Genomic DNA, 23,799 nt, shown 5'->3' with positions numbered 1-23,799 from the left:
TTTTCTCGCCTATATCGCGTCTAGCGGACCCTCACATATGTTAAGCCGTCACTGCCGACACACATCTGTGCGACAGCCGGGCTGGGGGCATTCTGTAGATCCCCTCCTCTCCTCTGTCATTATCACTGTCTCCTCCTACAGATTTGCTTTGAGACTCAGGAAACCCTGGGGTCTTCACAGGTTTACACCCCCGCTCCTCTGCCACATTGGTCAGGTCCAATAGCAACAAGTCAATCTGCATTTCAACTTCCACATTCACTTTTAGTCCTGAATATTACGTGTGTTATCGTGTAATAACTGCTCCTCTGAATCATGCTCAAGAATACTCTGAATACATTCATTCTCTGTCTTCTTCTTGTGTGTCTATTGCCCTGAGCTGCTGCTTCTATGGGACTCTATTTAAAGGTGTATATCTATGGTTCCTAACTCAGCCGAGAGTCCTTCTTCCAGCGGTGGAATCTCATTAACAAAATTCCCCTCACCCCCTCCTGAGCTCTACAGTAGCGTGCACTCTTCAATTTGCACTTTACTGAACCTGTTACAAAATTCCTGGACACGTTATGAGTTCCTGCTGGAAAACAAAAGCCGACACTCAGTTGCCAAATGACTTTATAGTTTGCTTGAGAAAGTCTTTGTCTCACTCATTAGACGAGGAGATGTGTTTACCGGGTAAAACGAGGACACTGCCTCCACTGTCACAGTTTTTAGAGCCTGTCTCTTTAAGAGGCTGCTGCTTCGTGTTTGGGCTTGCTTCAGTGAGTAAGTCTTGGCGTTTGTGATGTAAAGCAGGTCTAGAGTTTGGGAGGAAAAGATATGCTCAAATAAAACAACGACATCACGCCTGAACACCGCTCTCCCATCTCAACATCATAAGAAGAATTAGATGATCACAATGCTACCAAGCACTTGGTGCCCTGAGGCTAGAATTTGTTATATGTAGTGAGCCACAGGATCTCTAGGATAGTTCAGTTCTAACCTGCACCGAAGACCAGCTCAACAAGGGTTTGAGCATTATAGAAGCATTACAGATCAGAATTCCATGAAAGATGTTGGTGTGGCAGCATGAAGGAACTAAATAGGCCTCTAAATAAATGCTTCTCAATAAATATAATTTTGGTACAACTCCTGATTTGGCTCAAATATTTGGTACTTCATGCAATTGTCTCCCACCGTTCGTGCCACGGTCAGACCCCTTCACCTCAAGAACCTGGAAGGAGAATTTAAAAAATGAGCATAACTTTATGCATATTTTCTTCATGGTCCACTGTTCTGTACTTTTTACCCAAGGAAAGTGATTTTTCTCAGACTTGTGTCTTGACTGTGAGCTAGTGTAAGTTGGAGTGACTTTTTATTTGTGCAATTCTGAGTCCAATAGCTGTCTATTTTCCTGAAAACATCTGTCCCCGGAAGCAACAAAACAAATCTTTCCGTCTTTCCTTTTATTGCAGGACGGGCTGAAGAACAATCCTGTTTTAATTTAGGTGACTGGCCCTGTTTTGGAGAGGTCACCTGGCTGCATTCATGCTGCTGGAACACAGCTTTCCATCGAGGCATTTTTAGTGATCTGAAGTCCTAAAGTGACTCATTTATCTTTGAGAAAATAAACAAGACAACGTTTTGGGATTAGAAAACCCAGTCTGTAATTGAATAATGACAATGCTCACTTTTGTTTTTGTCATTGTGTCTCAGGAGGTTTAGTTTGACCTGGTTCTATGCATCTCTTCATTCATGCATCTTTGTGCGAAGCAGACGAGAGTAAAAATTGAGTTGGTTAATTGCGACATCGCGTGGTCACACGAACAATTGCGCTGATATATGGACGGAACAACTCGATTCACTGCTGACTCATTTGCATTTTATTTGGAACTAGGAAGTCGCAACATTTCATAAAGGACATGTGACGAGTGAGTAGAAAAAACATCCATATAGTTTGATATTTTATTCACTTCTTTGTGAATATTGCTATATTTTTAAAATTGCTATAGAGTTATGCTTGAAAGTAAAATTAAAAAATATATATAATGGATACATTTTACTTTTTTATGTGTGAGATAGTTTGTTTATTTAATTTTTCGTATAGGTGTTTGTGGATGATTTTAACATCACTTCATTCTCCACCTACTTTACGAGCCTCATGTGACCTTGCGGCACTTGCTTCAGAGACAGACAGCGACTCACAGGAACTGGAGATCAAGGCTTGACTGGAGGTGCTGTCAAAGTGTGTGTGCAGCCATGAGCTACCAACAGAAACTGGCAGAGAAACTTACCATCCTCAATGAGAGAGGAAATGGAGTGCTGATACGCATGAACTACATTAAAAAGGTGAGGGAGAAGAATTACAGAAACCAGTAGAATGACAAGCGGATACCAACAGGGAATAGGGAACTAGACTAGTGTCTCACTGGGTTTGTGCATTTTAATCTGAAAGACTCAAATTGTTGTGTAAAAAGCTTTTTAAATCTACTATATATTTTGCATCAAAATACGCTACAAAACGGTTGAGAAAAACATGTATTTCTACATCATCACATGAAAAGATGACTATACTTATTCTCTGCACTCCATTGGATTAAAGATAAAAAAGCATAATATTTTATTAAAACTACACTGCAGTTAGTGTAGAATGCCGTTGCTTATATGTTGATTCTTCCCCCAGCTGCTGTGAATACATGAGCAAAGAGGAAGTGCAGACAGGAAACTGTCAAGCACTTCAAATGTCAGTTTTTCTGAAACAGAAACAAGACCACCGAGGCTGCTCACTTCCCTTTTTTGAATCTGGTGATCTGCCTCACAGTATTGTCCAGGTTTGACCTGTTGACTGTCACAAGAAAATGAAGAACAAGACGCATTACTTATCATGATTTTTCTACCCTGTGTTTTACATTTAATGGAATAAATCTGTTAAATCGAAACCTCATATTGAATGTTGTGGAAAATTGTGAAGCGTGGGACCATGGTGCTAGGGCAGTATATATCCAGGAACTATCATGTAACAAGTGAATGTTACTTCTGACATGACACAAACATGATTCTTTGCCTGATGTTCTATACCAGCCATTTTGAATGGGATTTTGTAGTTGGTGTTGCCTTGTTGCTATTCACAAGTCAAGGACAATGTATAGTTATCTAGTTGGAGAGTGGAATCAATGGAATGAGTTTACATACTCTTTGGTCAGTGTTTGTTTCAGCAGAGTACCAGACAGTGATGGAGGACCACAAGCAACGGAGCTAGTACAGGAAGTGCGCTTGCTCTTATTGATGATTAATGTTTCACCTGCTGATTCACTTAAAAGTCTATGTTTCAAATGAGTAAGGTATATTTTAAAATATGCTATATCTAGGTTTAAATTTGATTTGTCATCTGTAGATTATTAGTTCAGTCCGCATAAACTATATAGCTAGCTTCAGATAAAATTAAATGATAAAGTCACAGATGTTGCAACTAAATTTAAAAAATAAAACCCTGACCAAGAGACTGTTTTTTTGGTCATTTAATTCATTCTACGGTCATAATTCAAATTAAAAAAAAAAAGTCAAAAAAAGACTGGGCTGATAAGGGTGAACCCTCGACCTTCTGTTTGCTGATGCCAAGAAAATGCACAAAGAAGTTCTGTCTTTAAAAACTACATTTGCTGACTGCAATGATAATTTCATGTGTTCAAATTCAGTCTGAATATTCCTGCTGAGTTATTTGAATATTTATGTCTACCGAATTTCCGAACCCAACAGTGAGGCGGGGTATGAACTGAATGCTGCACGGGAGATCTACATTTGACACGACAACCTTGTGTTTCAGACCTGTGCGGACGCCAAGCTGCGTCCATCCATCCTGACTGAAAAAACAATGGAGCCTGCCATCAAGCACATCAACAAAAAATTCCCAAACATTGACTTTAAAGGAAGTATTGTGAGTACTAATCGTGTGGTACACAACAATTTTACATCTTAACTTGCTTTTGGAAACTTGAGTTATTTAGTCAAATTTATTTCGATACATTTGTTATAGTTTTATTTACAATAATCTATTTTCCGAATTCATGTTATACATTTGAAGACCACTTCTTTATTTGTTGTCATGGCCAAATGGGAAAGTTTTTGCTCTTATAAACTCAGTCAAATCCATTTGTTGCCTTCTGAGGTTGCAGACTCAGTAGATAACATACAAGTTCATTGATAGGGTGAAAAGTTGAGCCATCATAATGTGGTGGCTCATTGCTAACACCTTTCCTAACACATTTCCTGTCCATCCCAGCAACAACTTACCAGCATCCAGCGGCAAAAATCTGAAGTATTGCAGGCCATGGCGATGTACTACGACTCGTTCCTGGACGTCATTGAGTTTCGGGTAATAACTCTTTCTGTCATGACGTTGTCTTTAGCTGCCTAAGATTTGAAATATGAAATATGAAATCTGCCAAACTGCTCAAAGTGAGTTAGATATTGAACATTTTGTCTTCATAAGGATTCTGAATGTATGGTGGCTGCTCATGCGTACATAACCGTGTCATTTCTAGCAGAGGGTAACGCGATGAATGTAAAATATAGATCATGGGACATTTTCACAATTCTCTTTCCTTTCATTTGCAAACATGTCACAGAGTACATTTGCATATGAAGTGATTTGTTTTTTGACCCAAATGCATATTCTGAAAGTGTTGCTGCCAGGGCAACAATTTGCACGTTCGATGTTGAATTCAGGCCGAGGTGTGATCACTATCAGGTGAACAGGTCCACATACTGTGTGGCTTTCATTCAATTTCATTGTAATAACTTGATTTTCTGTTGGTTCAGGACCATGTGTATGAGCTTCTGAACACCATGGATGCCAGTCAATGCTTCTTTGATATCGTAAGTGTGTCTGTTGAGTTCACATCTGCTATCGCCTTCGAGAAATATGCTCACACCTCGTCTGTGAAATGTTGTGTGTCCAGAGTGTTAACTTTGACTTCACCAAGAGCTACCTGGACCTGATCACGACCTACACCTCGGTTATCATCATGCTCTCACGCATCGATGACAAGAAAACGCTGGTGGGAATGTACAACGCAGCACACGAGATGATGAAAGGAAGCAGGTCAGGGGACACCTGAAGAGGCTCGTGACAAACTGGACCTTGAATTTCAATGTGCTTCAACTATTGCAGTCTAATATGAAGCCTGCTTTTAACTTTACAACCAGTGTTGGGGAGTTATGGAAATTAATTCCAAAACAAATGTAACTGAAACATACAACAGTTAGTTATGAAAATGTTCAGAATTACAATTTCAATTCACTTTGAGAGTGGGTCGTAGCCACACAAGTTCTGGGGTTGTCTTTCATCCACACAGATCCAGTGTTTTCAGACGCTGTATATTTATTATATATTTTGAAACCAGGTGCCAAAGTAAGTACATTTTAAAACATTGGAACTGGAACTGAGTGTAGCTCAGAATGTAGCTCCTAAAATTCCTTGCTGGAGTTGACGTAGCGTGACCACAGATCAGTGAACATCCGAAATACACATCCCTGGCCAACCATTCATGTCTTTGTAGATTCATAGTTGAGCAATAGCTCAAGTCCACACCATCTTTTCCCATGTTCAGTTTGTTATGCTACCAAGCCAGCACAGCGCTAAAGCCTCCAGTGTACTGTCTCCTTTGCTTGTTGCCCTGACATGTGTACTACAAAAAATGTAACTAGTTACATTACTCAGATATTGTAATAGAAGTAGTTACACTGCTATTACATTTAGAATTTGTGACTTAAAAAATGGCATTTCAGAAGCAACCCTCCCAACAGTAGACGCAACTATGTAGTACACACAAGCTACACACTAGCAATCTTGTTGTCGATCTTTTAGCGACCCTTCCTACCCGCGCCTCGGGCAGATGTTCGTGGAGTACGAGCATCCCTGGAAGAAGCTAACTGAAGAGTTCGGACCTCACACGAGGGTGAGTTCAATACACTCTATAGATGTCTATTCAGTCCAAGGGCCCTGGATACAAAGTGTTTCCTCTCTGCGTCATCCCCCTGTTGTAGTCGGTGACAGCAGCTCTACTCTCCATCAAGATGATCTACCCGCGCCGGAACCTGCCAGCAGAGCAGTGGAGAAGTGCCCAGCTGCTCAGTCTGCTCAGCGCTCCGGCGACAATGTTGGACCCAGCCTGCTGCGACACTGTGAGCCTGTCAACTCTCCTACAGTTACAGTGGCAGAGCAAATGAGGAAGGAAGGAGCACGGCCCAGAGAGACACACAGAATAGGGAACCATGTTTGTGATATTTGTACACACTGTACTGCAGCCCACAGAATGAGAGGAGAACATCATCAACTGCATTGGTCCATCCTACGTCAAACAAATTACTAGTTGTTGTTTTGTTTTTTAATAAGTTAGATTGGAAAAAAAAAATATATATATATATATATATATATATATCAGGAGGATTGTGTTCTTGGCCTCATGAAGAACACAAACTATTGAATTTCCCTGTTAAAAACTAGCAGATATTGGTCTCACCAAAATTTCCAAAAAGGATGGTGAAATAACATGCTTTTATAAAATCATTATTGAGCAATGCAATTCATATAAATCCATTCCAAACTATCTCCTGGAACTTCTTTCTCTTTCGGCTTCTCCCTTCAGAGGTGGCCACAGCGGATCATCTTCCTCCATCTCCCCCTGTCCTCTGCTTCCTCTTCTCTCATGTCCTCCTTCACCACCTCCATCAATCTCCTGGAACAGAGATTAAAAAAACATCACAGAACGATGCTGAATTCTTAGTTTGTGTGTGACAACACATCGGCAACATTCTTACGACATTAGCTTCACAACAATTTGATACACGTAACTGATTTGAGAGACATGTTTTCACCTCCTCAGTGGGCGTCTGTGCAGTTAAGAACCTTCATTCATCCTCAATGGCAGCTAATTATTTTTGGTGTTTTCCACAGATGACATGTGAATTCCTGTCTGTGGAGGTAATGGAGCGCTGGATTATAAGTACGTGTCCTTTATTATCTCATCACTTTCTCATCATTCAGTTCGGTTCAATAAAATTGTGTGAAATGAGCAGCCATTTCTTGCAACAGTAATGACATTAGCAAGCACATTAGTACAAGCTAATGGAAATCCATTTTTGTGTCTGACCCACTGATCATTGAAGAACACTTTTACTGCGTCATGTGGTTGCAGTCGGCTTCCTCCTGTGCCACAGCAGCCTGAATAGCAACCAGGCCTCCCTGGAGCTGTGGAAGATGGCTCTGCGCAGTGGCCTGTACGCCACCCTCACCAGGGACGAACTCCTCAACATACACAAAGTCTCTGAGGACGTTCTCGACAACATCAAAGGGTATTTATCCGAGACTGCCCGCCATGAATTCCACAACTACTGAGAGGATGGTTTTATTTCTGACTGAGAAATGAGTACCGTACTTTCCTTTCATATTTTGTCATTGTCAACAATAAAGTCAAGGCGAAATAAATTATGTATTTTTAAGGAAGTACATTTACATGAGATATTTACAATTTAAAAATGAATAGAAGCGATACAGACAAATTGGAACACTCATTTAAGAAACCTAAAATGTATATATAGTGGTGCATTGTATTTACATAAATGTATAAATCTAAAATGTATTGTTTGAATTATAAAAAATATAATTCAATCAGTTATATACAAACCAACACTTTGACAGTCTAACTGTGAGCAGCATAACTCAAAAAACAATGGAAAGATTTTTGTAAAAATTTCAGGACAGCTTATACAAACCAACACTGTCAAAATTCTAAGGTAACAACCCAAATAACAATATCCTCTGTTACTGATGTTAAAGCGACCCAAGTTCTCCACAATATAACTACAAACTGTTGCTTTGCAACGTGGCTTCAAAATCACACCCAAAAAATTATATATATATATATATATATATATATATATATATATATATATATATATATATATATGCAGGAACATTTAATTTGAAACTTCTCTGTGTGACAATGTGTTACATCCTCAGATGGCATGTCAGTGACAAGTCCAACCAACATCTCAATAGAAAAGAATTAAATCCATTGAAATGAATCCTTCCAACTGTTCCTGTGTGATCCGGAACAGCCCTAATATTGAATCAGTTGTTCATTGTCCCATTTCTGACATGTCCAGAAAATTTTACAAAGAGCTTTCCATTGTTTTGCTGCTCACAGTTAGACAAACAACAGTGTCAAAAATCTAAGGTAACAACCCAAATAACAACGTCTGGCATGCGAGCCCAAACCTCTCCCAAGCAGCACGAATAACGTTTCAGAACTCACTCAAACAAACCAGTAACAAGAACCATGCTAGAGTTATCTTGTCCCATGAGCGACGTTTCCAGAAATCATCTGTTTCACTTCTTTTTCCGAGAGGCACACTGATAAATGCGGGTTAAAAATAAAGGTACTAAAATGAACATTTTGCTCCTTGATCAGATACAGCAAACGGGTTGCGGACATCAAAGAGTGTCGTGAGCAGGTTCTGGCCAACAGGTGAGTCAGGCTGGAAACTATGTTCCATGAATTAAAAATGAGGGGTAATCATCTCCGGAATGGTATTTTTAACAGCGGGGCCATGCACCGAGAGAAGAGACATTTTCTCCGAGCCGCCCTGAAGGAATTATTCAATGTTCTCGCGGATGAACCAGGACTTCTGGGACCAAAGGTAGCGAGAGAAATGTAACAATTTAACTTGGGAAATGTCAGTCACTATAGATTGAAACATGGGTTCAAGCTATAGTGAAGCAGCTCGACATCCCTTTCTCTCACAGGTCCTATATGTCTTCATGGCCCTTTCCTTTTCCCGCGACGAGGTCCATTGGCTTGTCAGACACTCTGAGAACATGCCAAAGATCAAGACTCCTGAGGACTACATCGACAAGTGGGTCGTGCTCAACTTGATAGTCAGTCATGGAGGAAATATCAAGCGGAGATGAAATATTATACACTGGAGGAGGAGGGGAGGTTTACATCTGTGCTAACAAAGTACTTTTGTGCACCTTTTTCATGTGTTTTTTTCTCAAGTGAAATGGCTGAGCTGCTGTTTTATATGGAGAAACTCAGAGGGCTGCTGACAAAGTACAGCTCTGTGGTGCAACGGTACCACATTCAGTATCTGTCACAGTTCGACGCCCTGGTCCTCAATGACACAATCCAGGTGGGTGACTGTATTTTGAGTGTTGAACAGTGAAGTCTATGGAACACAGTGTGTAACACCCTTCTGTTACTCCTCTCAGGGAACATGTGGACATTTACATGTGTAGTGGCCTGAATACAAAGCCATAAGTCACAAGTTTAAGCTTTTCAATCTTGATAAGAGTCAGTTACCACTGATGGCCTTCAAAATAATTTGCAAGCTCCAGTGAACCAGGTTTGGCTCCAAGCCTAGAGTTGGTGCTGTAAAATATTTGCAATTTTGCTGGTGTAATAGCATTAATAAAAATTAAACAACACGTTGGATGACAGAAAATGGTTGGATGGGTGTTTAATGAGTCCAAATCATCCACCAAAAATACCATAGTGTTTTTCAAACACATGCACATGGCATGAATAGTATGAAACTGATGGTCTAAGAAAGGAGTTGGAGTTATTGCTTTGAGCAAATGTAACATTGCATCCTTGATGGTGTGTTGCCATGTTAAATATCTAGAATATTGGCACAAATGCGCCGGAATAGACAAAAAAGTGGCTTGGCAAGTGATGCAAGTGCTTTAACATTGAAACTCTATTGAAGGTTAGCCAAGTCGGGCTTTGTCCTCCACATGCACCTAATGTAATACACAGTATTAAATATATATATCTCTGCTCACCACATTGAAGCCGAGGATGAAGCAGATCAATGGAGCTAACCAATGAAATTGTTTTTAAGTTGTGAAATTTCTGACCAAGTTTGTGATATTTATTACTCTGCAGAATATGTATGTCTGTCCGGAGGAAGAATCCGTTCTCATGACTTCCTTTGTTTCAACGCTGTCTGCTCTCTCAGTCAAAAACGGTAAATCAAACCATCCTGTCATGACATTATGACCACTGACACACAACATTTCAGAGTGACCATGGGCAGCCAAGAACATGAGGACAGATGCTAAACAGATGATAGATGTCTCTATCTTTCTCTTCTTCTGAGGCTCTTTGCTGGTGGGTGCGACCCGGATCCTTGGCCCTAGGTTTTGTTGCTTCCTGATACCAGGTGTCCGGGTCTTTGGCCATGAGTTAGTGGGTCCTGGTTCAATAGTTTTCTTGCCCCCTTGTCCTGGGTTTCATGGTCCATGGCCCTGATAGTCGTGGTCTTTCTGTGGTCTGCTTTCAACAACAAGCCTAATAACCATCAAAAAACCTTTCCTCCAGTGGAGAACAAAGAGAAGATCGACCTTCGAGCCGTGAGGTTGGACTGGTTGAGGCTGCAGGTTGGCTTTAAAAAAGCAGACAGATAAAGACATATTTTTATGTGGTGTTTCTGACTACAATCTTCTCCCAGGCTTACACGAGTGTCAACAAGGCCCCCCTGCCGTTAAAGGACTATCTCGATCTGGCTAAAGTGATGAACATGATCCACTTTCACACCAGACTTGTGGACAATTTAGAGGAGCTTTTGCTGGAAACATCAGATTTGTCAATCATGTGGTGAGTTCCCTTGATCCTCACTGTTGACCCTCTTGGTATTAATTCGTTTATGTCTCTTATGTAGCTTCCACCCTCGAGTGTTTGAGAAGATGTTTCTTCAGAGCATGGAGGAGATGAACATGAAGCGCTACCTCATGGCCTTCCCCTCTGTTTGCACTCACTTCAGTCTTTGTGGACATCCCCTTTGTCCAGAAGAGGTCAGTGTTCTGTCATGACTTTGAATTTGCTCTACTGTCTCAGAACCACCAGCGCCACAAACAAAGTAGAGCAACCTTCTGTTGAAATGCTAATTTCTCATAAAATGATCAATTCCTTGCTTCTATAAAGTACCTTGGATTTCTCTGGTATTCTGTATGTGCAAAGTTTGAAAGATTTGAATACAAATTACATGGAAAGTTAAGACGATCTTGAGGGGAAAGTGAGAGGTCACTCCATATATTATCCAGTTTCATAAGAGAAGTCTTGTGAGGGATAAGAGTTTTGGCAAACTAAGACATGCGGCGGAACAAAAGCAACTGCTATGACGTCACTTTACAACCACAGCAGATGAGGAAAAGGAAGAACTGTTAAGTGGTAAGGTCTTTGACAGCTCACAACATCAAAACCCTAACATTAATGTCCCTGTGTATTTGTGAAACTGACATCTTCTAAACTGCAAATGCCTGAGCTGAAGTTTGAGAAGCCACTGAATTGCAAGTGGCACTCGATTGATTGAATCTTTTCCCTGCATGTGTCACACTTGTTGGCACGTCCAGAGGGAGGTGGTGGAGAAGAAAGGTCTTCAGCTTTGCTCCATTTTCTTGACGCACATTGCCAAGGTGACCGCCGAGGTAATGATGGAAATATGTTCCGAACAGTGTAACCTGGACGAACAGGTAAACGTTCCATCACCGCAAGTCATCCTAAATCCATTTCTTAGTTTGTGAAATACACATCTCGGTTTGTGTTTCTCGTCATAAAGCTCATGCCCAGACACTCAGCTGCTGCCATTAGTGCAGCTCGACACCGTAAACAGAAGAGGCCACCGCCGAAGAAAGGAGAGGTCGTGAGGGAGAAACCGGGCAAGGAGAGCCAAAGAAAAGACCGATCCGTCTTGACCAAGTCAGCATTATGGTCCCCTTTCACATCACATGAATATCGACGGATTAAGAAATACATTGTTATCTCATGACTACTATTTGTTTGCACTCCATTCATTTCTTGCGTCTCTCCCTTCACAGCATGGACATGATGCATCTGATGCTGACTGAGATCTGCTCCACCTACAGCCTCAGCAGTGACTTCACCATCTATGATCACATTGTCGTTCCCACTGAGTTTCTCCTGGCTCATCTGGAGTCACGGCTCACAGAGTAGGCGCTGGTGACCTAACCATGTAGCTCCACATAGTCAACACTATAGAGAAACAACACAGTATATGTAGAAATATATGCTCTATATCTTGTGTAGCAGTTGACGATAAGATCTTTTACAGCAAGAGATTGTAATATTTGTCTTCAAGCACCATTATTTTGGTTCTCTATGTAGAACCCACTAGTTCCATGTCAGCTGTTTGCTCTGATGTGACACCGGTGCAGCGCTGATATTGTAGGTTTATTGTGATCCTTGAGTAATGTGACTTTCGTGTAGCACATCTCACAAATGGCGCAGCTCTTGTCTTTGCTTCCCGCAGACGCCAGTCTTACAACCTCAGATTCAATCGTCGTAATGGTTAGCCAAACAGGGCTTGAATGCTCGCAAGACCTTAATGTTTTTTACAAGGATCTGATGCTAGGGAAACAGATGGAAACCAAAATGCATCCATACACATCTTCAGTTAACCAGCACTTAGTCCCAGTGCTGGAGCCTATCCCTGCGGTCAATAACACAAACATATCCAAGTATTCATTTATTAAATACCAAAAAAGCACACTGAAAACATCGATCATGCATCGCGTCATTTACCACTGCGATGTTATGGTTATTACAGCTTAAAAAAAAGGCAAAAGCAGACATTCCGTAGCATCCAATGCAGAACCACCAGATTCAGGAATAGTTTCGTTCCTGGTGCTGTAAGGCTGCTGAACGTTAGACAGTACCTGCCATACTGTTCATTTGTTTATTTGTACATCTTCTTGGCTAGAATTTATCTAATATTTATTTATTTTTGGACGTATGGTTTTGTTTTTGGAAACCGGAGGCCTCAGACCGAAATTTCGTTGCCATAATATAGTGATATGTTTTGTGCAATGACAATAAAGAAAGTCTAAGTCTAAGTACATTAGGTGTCTGAAATGTTGCTCTTTGTTTATCTCATGGTTAGTTATATTGTTAAAAATGGTTTTAAAAGCAATAGCACATTGTCGGCGGGAGCAGGCTGCAAGCCTGGAGAGGAAGAGAAGCATGTGAGGCTCTTGGATGATCATAAATGTAATCACCCAGCAGGGATATCTCTGACGCGTTGCGATCGGAGATCTGAGCAGATGGGAAACACTAGGGAGGCAAATCAAATGTGCCGCTATGGCAGGAGGTGAAAGAGGATCTTGGCTCTTGAGCTCCTTTTAAAACCATCTATAAAATTAGAGAAGCTTCTGAATTACCTCGTAGATCAGGAGAATGAGGCAAAGCTATGTGCTCATGTCAGGCTGCGCTCTCACAAGGTGGCTCATGCTCTTCCCTCGCACTGTGTCAACTGTTTATTTGGATTGGAGCCTGGTGCCACGGGAACCTAATGTTTCTGCGAACAGGTTCTGCTTAGTCTCCTCATCTTACCGCCTGCTTATCTTCGCTGTCATCCAACAATTAGCTGCCAAATATCTTAAACCACAGATAGAATCAGAGGGCTGTGATGCCCCTGGCAGGAACTGTGCTGATCTAATCTCTCTCACACTTCCTGTATGGGTGGTTTAACCCCATTTTAAGGTACCATCTGTCCTCTCCCAGACCACTGCGGTTGACTAATAACTGATGTTGGTCCTCTCCCCAGAATCATCGTGAGAATGGCTAATTACAACCGGACCACCCATGAGATCGCGCGCCCCGTCGACCTGCTGGCAGGGATACGAGCCTACACAGCGAGCCTGCACACCCTCTCCAGCTACGTCAACGTGGACATCAGCCGGCTGGTGAGGACGGTCCTGCTGCAGCAAACTCAGCCGCTGGACTCCCGTGGAGCGCAGACCCTCACACACATCTACACAAACTGGTGTGTGGAAAGATTGCTTTTTTTTAATGCAGTCATGACCATCATGATCACAGCTCTTCGTATGTCCGGAAGGTACCTGGAGAACCTTTTGCGGCAAGCCAGCAACTCCCTCATCGTCCACTGTCCCACCATGCACTGCTTCATCAGCCAAGCTACAGACACTGAGACAGCTGTCAGGGCAGAGGAGTACTCAGATATTTCAGGTTTGATACAAAGATTATCTGAACTACTGAACTACTTCTACCCTGCGGGTGTCAAGGGCTTGTCTTATATTGTTGAGTACATCGTTGATCCTGCATGGAATTCTGTCGTAGGCTCCTTTGCTGCTGACTCAAACAGAACCTCACTGCCGAGCTAGTACTATGCTCCAATGGGCAGCTTCAGACCTTGGCCATAACCATCAAGGATCTCTGGCCCTGTAGCAGTTGGCCTGCAGTGGCGGCCAAAACGTTGCAACAAGTAACAAGTAGTGCGCAACACTTTACTCATGTCTACGGTAAAATGTAGTCAAAGATTTAACGCTACACATTTACAGATCATGGGAGGCAACTGGAGTTCTTGGAGGAAACCCATGTAATCATAGGGAGAACATACAGAAAGGCCCTCAGTTTGCTCCAAACCCAGAACGAACTGTCGACAGAGTCAAGCGTTTAATGGATAAGCGCCATTAAATTATCATCAGAAGCTCAAGTTTGTTTCCATCACCTCCCAGGGACTATTGCTGAGCTTGGTAAAACTCCAGTTTCCCCTCCCACTCTTTGTCCGAGCAGCTGACTCCTGCCGACTCATACCGGCACCACTATCATCTCTCAACCCCCTGCGGCATCACTTCCTTCTCCACCTCTGCACCATAGGAGCCGAGTCTCAGTTCAATCGTAAACATTTGCGTAGGTACGAGCACACAAACTCACCTACGTTCCTGTGCTTCTCCGAGCACTCACGCTGGAGACCACTTCACTTCTTCAGACACCCCCTCACAATGCCATCACTGAGTTCTAAATTTAGCGTGGAGACAGGCTTCCAGTGACTCACTCATCCGTCCATTAACCACTTCTTATTTTAAACCAGCATGTCCTTCTCCAAGCTGGTGAAAGGCCTGAAAGCTACGCATGATGTTTTCCCTCCTGCTGCACTTACCAATGAAAGAAGTCAATGCCTTGTTTAACCGATGTTTGTCTTTGTGATCAGAGTTAAAGGGCCTGGCTGAACTTCTGGGTCCATACGGACTGTCGTTTATGTTTGAGAACCTCATGTGGCACATCACCTCTCAAGTCGGTGAACTGAAGGTAACTCCAGTTTTCTTCCTGCTGCTTTAGAAATGAATTAAAAAGTAGAACTCAAGTGAGAAAAGATGGATTAAAGCACTCCAGAATTAATGTTAATGGTGGTATTGTTAAACCGTCTTCCTTATTCTAGAGAAAAGCCAAATATTGAAAATGGGAAAATCCTGTTCCCTCGCTTGAAATTCTGGCCAAAATCGACAACTTTCTGTTGAGGTTATGGAGACAACAGTAACATGAAAGATGAATGGAAGAAAGGTGCCATGGACACGTGTTTGTCAAGACTCAATGCCCACCATGGCTTTTAAAGAGCCTGTGAGATGGTTGGCTCAGAACCTCAGTCAATGAAGGTCAATGTTGAGGCTAAGCTTAGGAGCAGAGATAAGTGATGGAAGCACTTATTTGTACTGACAAAAAAAAATAAAATAAATAGGAGGACGAGAATTTCATTAAAAAACATCAAAATGAAAGGTATTTTCTGTAATCAGGCAATAAGAATTAAAAGAGACAGTAGCACACTGACTCATTTAGTTAGGTAAATTTGAACAGAACTGTGTTCGCAATTTTGGTCCCTTGTCTGATCAAGTTTGACCTCCCACTCCATAATGACTCCACCGCAACATTCAGGTGTAAACAAAATGGTCCAAAATGCATGATTATAAAAGTAGAAATGACTGTAGTTATGTGAGTGTAAATACTTTACCAGAAATGGAGTACAATTCAACCTTTGTAGTGTGTGCACAATATAATTGTGTATTGTTTGCACCAAGGGAGTAGCGCTCAAATCTTGTTGTACACTGTACAAGGACAATAAAGACTATTCTATTCTATTCTATTTTTACTATCAAACATAATGCACATTACATATATATAAATAAACATATATAAATATATGTATTTATTATGTATATATATCTATATTTATAGATATAGATATATATGGCGTTATATATATATAAAACTGTTATATATATAACAGTTTTTTGTGACAAAACCCCCTACTCAAGGTTAAATGAGAATATAGAATTAAAGAGAGTAAAATATGATATTTAAGAATAGATCACAAAAAAGACAGTATATGCACATTAAAAAGAATTCCTGGTTACTGCACAATGTTGCTATAAAGAGGGAGCGAGCCTCACTCCCACAACATCTGCGGCCCTGCAAATCTGTTCAGATGTCTGGTTAGTAATATATTAGTATAAAGGATAAGTAGATGTCACCTTTATTTAATCCTTTTTTTTGAAACATAAACTGGTAGAGGAGTTGCGCACATCAGTTGTCATCAAGTCTTGTTTGAAAGAAGTGAAGAACTGCAGTCGCCTGCATCTCTTCGCCGCCTGACAGACGCATTCATCACATTTATGACCTCCTGCCGTTACGACTTCCACCTGTATGGCTCCTTTTGTCACTTATCTTCCCTTCCACCCTCTTGTCAGAAACTGGTGATCGAGAACATGGACGTCCTGGTGCAGATCAGGAGCAACTTCGATAAGCCAGAGGAAATGGTCCATTTGAAGAAGAGGCTGACAGGTGAGAAGTGGAAAGCGTCGGGGCAAAAAGAGGTGGTGGAGGAGCAGGTGGTGAGGATGGAGGAAAGGAAATCAATCAGGTAGATTGAGTCTGTGGGGATGAAGACAAAAAAAAGAAAACCTCAGAGGATAGATCTTACTGAGAACATGACAAATGACTGAGGAAGCCATAATTAGACCTGCTGCACCGAGGAGGAGGAACGCACGACGTGTTAGGAATTCATTTTAGCACTGTGATGGTCCACATTATCATGCTATTATGAAACGATAGAGTTTGTTTCAACAGGACAAAAGATCTATTTTGTTACTTCTATACTCCTGTGCAGGTGTGGAGAGCTTGTTGAAGAGGATGGCCATCATCGGAGTTATTCTGTCCTTCAGATCCATGGCCCAAGACTGTTTGAAAGAGGTCCAACAAATCTTACTTTGATATTTATCTTCAAGAACTGTTAACCGATTTTTACTGACATTATCATAACAACAATTTTATGAATGTATCCATCTTATACAACGACAAATATATGGATTTTAACAGGGCAAAATATTGAGTCTCTTCACATCAAACCGATGAAATCTCCGGTGTTATATTGACCTTAAAGCGCTCAGAATGCGCTTCGACACGTGGGCGTAAACAGCGCATTTTGAGCGCTTCAATGTCAATAAAGGATGTGACAAGTTCATGTTTCAAGTTGAGAACATTGTCGAGTTTGTTTCATGAGTCAGCCTTGATGCTGGACCTGGCTCCGTAAAACGCAAGAGGAATGATCCTTACATAACTCATTACAAATACACCTGCCTTACAAATGAGTCAGAAAGTGATTTTGAGGTGAGTGTTCGGGGGGTTCATTTGGAATTTAATATGTTAAGATTCCCCACTGATTTTTAAATTTTTTTTATGAGAATAAAAGCTCATCTGGTCACATGACCAGCTCCAGTCAAAACAGTGCTTCCTGCTGCCCGCTTGTGCTTATTGTGCTAAATATGCCGCTAAAATCAGTGTAGGGCAATAACATTGAGTGAAAATGAGATCCGATGAAATATCCTTTATTGAGTGCACAGAAATGTAAGGTTTTGTTTTTATTGTTATATCAGTGGCGGCAGAAGAATTGCAAATCTAAGAAGGCAGATTGTCATGTAGTTATGTTTGTAATTGTTGTTTACGTCTTTAAACTGCTTTGTGTTGAACTGCAGAACCTGGACAAACATTGTCCCTACCTGATGGGGCCCATTGAATTCATGAGGGATGCCATTACCCCTGAAACAGACATCAAGGTAATTTTTGTTTTCATTGACACAGTAAAACTGCTGAAGATTAGCTCGGTTTAACTTTCGTAATAATATAGATTTGAGTCGCTTCCCATTGTTAGATACAGTCATGTTCTATAATAGTCTGCCTAAAAAAAAACTGCCATTAAATACATTTTGAATGTGGAAAACCATGCTGTTCCTTTAATTGCTGATGATATCAAATTCCTCATGTCCCCGAGGAGCAATCTGAGATGTGACTCATGAACTCTCCCCCCCTCTACTTACGTCTAACAACTGAGTGAGGCATGACAGCTCTGCCACAGCTCGGGCCAGGATAACCCCAAAGACGTCAGCAGCTCTCTCATTCCTGGGTGAGAGTGACTTTGATGGCCGCTGCAGCGCTGCACTTGAATCCACATCAGTGGAAACTTTGTGCCAGACAGGTCGACCATGCGAGGAACCAGAAATAGGGCGAGATTTAAAACAGTGTCCAGACAAAGACGCCCCCCTCTCGTGTAGCGCTGCTCTGGACGTGTGCAGTGCGTTTGGTCTTTGAAGTGTCACACTTGACGCATGTAGACAATCGAATGAGGACATGCGGTTTCAAAAATGGTTTCAGAATTACGAACCAAAACCCTCCCTATAGTAAAAAAAGAAAGGAAGCAAAGGAAAAAAAGTTCAGAAGTAAGTGCTTCGTTTAAGTTTGTATCACTCACTAAACTGTAACTTGTTTTGAAATCGCTTCACCATCACCTGCCAAATTCCAGGTGACCTTGAGCGTCTTTGAGTTGGCCTCAGCGGCCGGAGTGCCGTGTGACATCGACCCTGCTCTCGTCGCATCCATAAACAGTTTACACACAGGTGATTTTCACACAGTCTGCAGCAGTTTTAATCTCCTATTTTATTCACCACCCTGTTATTTCCTGCTCTTCTTCCTGGCAGACAACACGTCTATTGAAGAGGAGTACAAGCTCTCATGCTTGCTGCTGGTCTACATCGCCGTGTCCTTGCCCATTCTGGCCCAGGATCCCAACTCCACCTACAACAGTGAACATGGAGGTATGGTACAGTGTTAAAAGGCTGTCTTTGTTGGTTATTCCTTGTGTTACACTCCTTTTTATATTGATGAATCACACATATTTACCAACTGCTAACAACATTCACTGTCATTCATTCGTAAGACTAATTGTAAAGTAACTGTTCGACATTCGCTTCACACAATTTATGAATAAATCTAGGAATTAATGTTGGAATCAATTAGTAGAAATGCATGCAAATAAAAATACAAATAAATATTTCCCTTTTATTGTGCTCACTATTTCCATATTTATTTCCAAGGCACTCTTGTGTCTATGAAATTACAATTCCATTTAAATGTATTTAAATGTATATTTACACATTTATTGTTGTTGCTTTTCCCTTATTTATTTCCAGTTTACAAAAACTCCCAGCATTCCGTGCATTATTTTACGATTTAGGTTTTTCATTTCATATTCAACAGCATTGGTTTGTTCCAGTGCAACACAACTGAGAATGGAGGCGTGTACTGTCCCAGTGCCTTTCTAGTTTGTTATTCAGTAAGCCTATTACGTGATTATTATTATTATTATTATTATTATTATTATTATTATTATTATTATTATTATTATTATTATTATTATTATTATTATGTCTTCTAAAAATATAATATAGTATAATTTTTCATTGCATTTGTGTGTTTTATGTCAGGTTACATATGTAATTTAGTTGTGTTTATAAAATTGTCACAATAATCTATTTTGAATCTGTTTTACCACACAGAATTACTTTTGGCTTCTATCGTACATGACGTTTGAAGTACATTTTTATTGCATTCTTGTATTGTATTTGTAGTATTTAAACTTTGATGATCTAAGTACAGATTTCTGCATTCTCATAAACTTCTTCACCAGAAAGTCTAAATATCAAGAACCAACCCTCTTTTTCTCCTCTCTGGCAGCGCATGTTGCGTGATTCAGTGACGCTGGAAGCAAAATCCCAAGTCTGTATATAATTTGCCGACATGATATTTTCGATCATGACGGAGCGCGCAGCGATGGCCAGCAGCCTGTGAATTCACTGACGTGGTCTCGAGCGAAGTCTGCGGCTTGATAAGAAACACGTTTCTGCTGAGAGACGTGTGTTTACAGATAACTTGCGTGAATACATTTGCTCCTGGCATGTGGCCCCGCCGACCCAAACTGTTGGCTCCGAGCCTGCACTGCAAGATTAGCAGCAGCAAATGACTGTGATTTCCATCAGAGCCCTTGGTGGCAATCCTGATTATTTTCTCTGCCTTTCTTTTCCATTGACATGTTTGAAAGAGCCTCTGAGCTCCAGGAAGTGGGCTCAGTGTGTTTCCTCTTAACTGTAACGACTCATTAACCACATTTATTTAAACACGGGGGAACGAAACGCACGACTCCTGCTTCTTAAAGTCACAGCATTGACAGCACTCAGTCATCACGCTCTCCTTTTGGCGTTCGCAGGCCACAACAACAACATCCACTGTCTGGCTACGGCTGTCAACCAGCTGGCCGCCGCGATGTTCACCACTCAGAACAAAAACATCGAGCAGCATCTCAAAGAGTTCCTGCTGGTGAGTTTGGAACCGTGTAGCAAAACAACGGCGTCCTCTGAACTGAATGCTGAGACAAGGTTACCGCCCCTGCTTTAACCCCTGACATCCTTTGAAATAGAAAAGTGTTTTTGCATGGATAAGTTAGTGCAGCTCTGCTCTGAGTCTCTGATGACAGAGCTCTTCACAGTTAATCGAAGGAGATCTCTCACCAAAAATTCTTCCTAAAGCAGATCGCCTGACTGAGGTCACCTGATACGACGCCCCTCGAATGGTGCATTCTCTCAGAAGTGAGAAGTCGGGGCTTATAATGATGTCACAGCCAAGTTCGGTTATCAAAGTCAGAAAAGGAGATAGTGACGTCCATGAGAGCAATTCTCATGCATCCATCGACTGGGTAGAAGCAACTTCCGGATAAATACATTTTATCTAAGTACAAAACCCACCAGATGAAGAGGAAACATAAATGTGTTTGTACCTTGTGGCATGTTTCGTTGAGTCAAGACTTCTGCTTCCTGTTTATGTTTGGGGAAGGCATATAGCATCGCGGTGAAGAGGCTCTCCTGATCAGGCAACTTGGCAACTCTGCTGGGGATCACGCAATTTCTGAACGCAACTATAACGCACCTGTAGTCCAGCAGGCAGATGTTTTGAGAGGTCAAGATGTGGGCGGAGCTTTGTTGAGATCTTTTCACTGACAAATGTTCCCTCTACAAAAGGGTGACCACGACCTTCGGAACCAAGGAGGACTGGGGTCGGCAACCTTTACAATCAAAAGAGCCAACAGTCTGGAGCTGCAAAACAATACACAACATATATACTTACAATAAATACATTTTAAAATAATAATAATATTTTGACCTACCCCTTGTATGTCTGCAGGCCACTGGGGAAAAAAAAAAAAAAAAAAAAAAAATATATATATATATATATATATATATATATATATATATATATATATATACATATATATATATAAAGAGTCCAGTCACCCTGCAGTCTAGTTACCCTGCAGAGAAGATGTTAGCTTCTTGTATCCATCATGAGTTCATGGCCATAAGTGAGAGAGCTTTGCCTTTTGGCTCAGCTCTTTCAGACCTTGACCACATGACTTATCATAACCCGTTTTACAAGACCCCAAGATGATCCTCCAATGATTTAGTTTGACAGTGGCACAAAAAATAACAGTCTCTATTTAAGCCAAGAAAGTCAGGCTTTAGTTCCTAAACCTATTTTAGAGAAGCCCGGAGGACCCTCGCCAGTCTCCCTCCATGGGGGGGGGGGGTCAAACGCATGAGTGTAAGAAATGTTCCAGTTGTTTGATGTTCCTCTTTTTAACTCCTCAGCTGACGTCCTCTGCCCTGCTTCAGCTCGGGCAGAACGAGGAGAGAATGGAGAGCAAAAACAGAGAGGCTGTCTACCTGCTTCTGCACTTGGTGAGTTTTGCCCCGACTCACTATATGTGAAGTGAATTCACAGCATTGGCCTCTGATATTTGATGAATGCAGGAGCAGGTGTCCTTCTTTAATTCATTTTTTTTCCTCCTCACAAGCTGCCCTTAAAATGGCTGCGAGCTTTGAAGTTCATTTCTGCTTTCATGTCTTCTAGATTGTGGAAGAATCTCCCTTCTTGAGCCAAGACATGCTTGAGAGCTGTTTCCCATACGTCCTCCTCCGAAACGCCTACAGAGAGGTCTTGAGGTCCAATGTCATCTTGCTGGGGTGAACGTGCCCTCGTTCATCATGATAGTCGCTGCCATTGCCGGGATGAGGAGATTCTTCTGTGGCTGCTTTAGCTCCTGCTAGTATCATGTCGTGTGTGATTGTTAAAATATGGTATTTACTTAAAATAAAAACTCTCTTGAGCCTTTTTTTTGTGAATTCAATATTCCATTCATAAATAAAGTTGAAAAGCACTCAGAGAGTTCAGAACTCCATCAAGCAGTTTGTGTTGTGATTTTCACCCGATGTTATTTATATATTGTTGAATACATTCTTTAAGCATTTTATATTTCATTGACAACACACTCAAATGAGGTCATTGTGGCAGTGCTGCTCCAGAACTCACTCACACACGAAAGTTAGTGGAACTGACTCGACACACCGCGGTGAATTCAGCATTTGTGCGTCCAGATAGTAATCCAGAAGACCCCCATTTTTATTATTTATTTTATTTACATTTCTAAATAGTAATAAAACATTTAGGTTAAAAAGGTTTTTTGTTTTCTTACTTTTACTGCTATTTAATATAGACACAATTGGTCGTCCAGGAATCTTTTCTCTGTTTGTGTTTCAGGTAAGATGTTCATTATTTATGGTGAAATACTTCAGCTTTATGCTTTATTTCTGCCTTATTTGAAACTGTGACTATTTAGGATGTATAACTTCAATGTAATTAATTTTTCTAATGATAAAAAGAAGACATCACAGGTCGCAACTGGTGGAATTTTAATTCGAATGTGAAGACTCAACTGACTTTTGCTTCTGCTTCGGGACAGTGAGAACAAGACGCACTTGCACAACTCACTGAGGAAAGAACTGAAAGTGCTTGCATAAACACGGACCAGCCCACACTGCTGCAGTATATACACACACTCAAACGCTGGACGGTCACAGATGCCAGGTAGAGCGAAGTGCACGAAACGCCTCCTGTCAAACACACAGTTGTGCACGAAACCACACACTCGATTTGTCTTCACTGAAATGACGTCATATATATCAGATCTGAATTAGACGCTGCAGTATGTTTTGAACATGTCGGCCTTATTGTTTAGAGGTGGATTAGTGCATTTCGTTTTTCTGGCAGCAGTGCCATCCGCAAACACATCACGGTGACATCTACACATATATAAACATTTTCACACTTGTATCAGGCTGAGATGACAAATGGTCTTACAAGGCAAATCAACATTCGTCTAAAATGATTGACTAAATTCTTATTTATTCTTCTGAAATTGGAAGTTATCAACCGTTTATCCGCTCACATACATGACTTACTTGACTGCTAGCTGAATATTGGAAAATTGGAAAAAAAATACAGACTTTGGAAGTAATTTAAAATTAAATACAATTTGTTTCATCAGTTTACTAGAACACTAAAGAGGATTAATGGATATCCACGGCAAAAACAGAAAGAAATTTTTTTTTTTCTTACTTTTAAATGGTCAAAATATTAGGAATTTGAATAAATACATATATTCAATAATATATTTGTCATCAGACATGTGGCACTTAACAAATTAAAAGTCTGCTGTCATACAAATATAAACTGGCTATAATAGAAACCCTATTGTACAATATACCCTCATAGACTGTGCTATATAAATGAT

At 41.0% G+C, this 23,799-nt stretch overlaps 1 protein-coding gene across 1 annotated transcript; it reads left to right on the top strand.

The window, feature by feature from the left end:
* The first annotated feature begins 1,886 nt into the window (after positions 1 to 1,886).
* nckap1l (NCK associated protein 1 like) lies at positions 1,887 to 22,378 on the top strand. The gene is made up of 32 exons (XM_053867123.1): positions 1,887 to 1,904; positions 2,161 to 2,322; positions 3,797 to 3,907; positions 4,253 to 4,345; positions 4,792 to 4,848; positions 4,932 to 5,074; positions 5,840 to 5,930; positions 6,019 to 6,156; positions 6,929 to 6,977; positions 7,170 to 7,326; positions 8,445 to 8,501; positions 8,577 to 8,673; positions 8,780 to 8,889; positions 9,033 to 9,165; positions 9,921 to 10,002; positions 10,356 to 10,414; positions 10,486 to 10,631; positions 10,696 to 10,828; positions 11,387 to 11,506; positions 11,593 to 11,732; positions 11,852 to 11,983; positions 13,597 to 13,815; positions 13,888 to 14,018; positions 15,004 to 15,101; positions 16,535 to 16,628; positions 16,954 to 17,036; positions 17,819 to 17,899; positions 18,643 to 18,736; positions 18,818 to 18,934; positions 20,383 to 20,492; positions 21,818 to 21,907; positions 22,080 to 22,378. Exons 2-32 carry the CDS (start codon positions 2,233 to 2,235, stop codon positions 22,194 to 22,196), a joined length of 3,372 nt encoding a protein of 1,123 aa, XP_053723098.1. The 5' UTR covers positions 1,887 to 1,904; positions 2,161 to 2,232; the 3' UTR covers positions 22,197 to 22,378.
* Positions 22,379 to 23,799: the final 1,421 nt, after the last annotated feature.

This window comes from Synchiropus splendidus, chromosome 6 (assembly GCF_027744825.2).
Source record: "Synchiropus splendidus isolate RoL2022-P1 chromosome 6, RoL_Sspl_1.0, whole genome shotgun sequence".
NCBI classification, from domain to species: Eukaryota; Metazoa; Chordata; class Actinopteri; order Syngnathiformes; family Callionymidae; genus Synchiropus; species Synchiropus splendidus.
This window is presented reverse-complemented; position numbering and strand designations above follow the sequence as displayed.

What these genes read in the sequence shown, in the direction of transcription:
- nckap1l (XM_053867123.1), top strand. Translation starts at nt 2,233, where the DNA reads ATGAGCTACCAACAGAAACTGGCAGAGAAACTTACCATCCTCAATGAG. An exon ending in AGTTCGGACCTCACACGAGG is followed by an intron (nt 5,931 to 6,018) that starts GTGAGTTCAATA and finishes CCCCTGTTGTAG; the next exon opens with TCGGTGACAGCAGCTCTACT. An exon ending in ACACACATCTACACAAACTG is followed by an intron (nt 13,816 to 13,887) that starts GTGTGTGGAAAG and finishes TATGTCCGGAAG; the next exon opens with GTACCTGGAGAACCTTTTGC.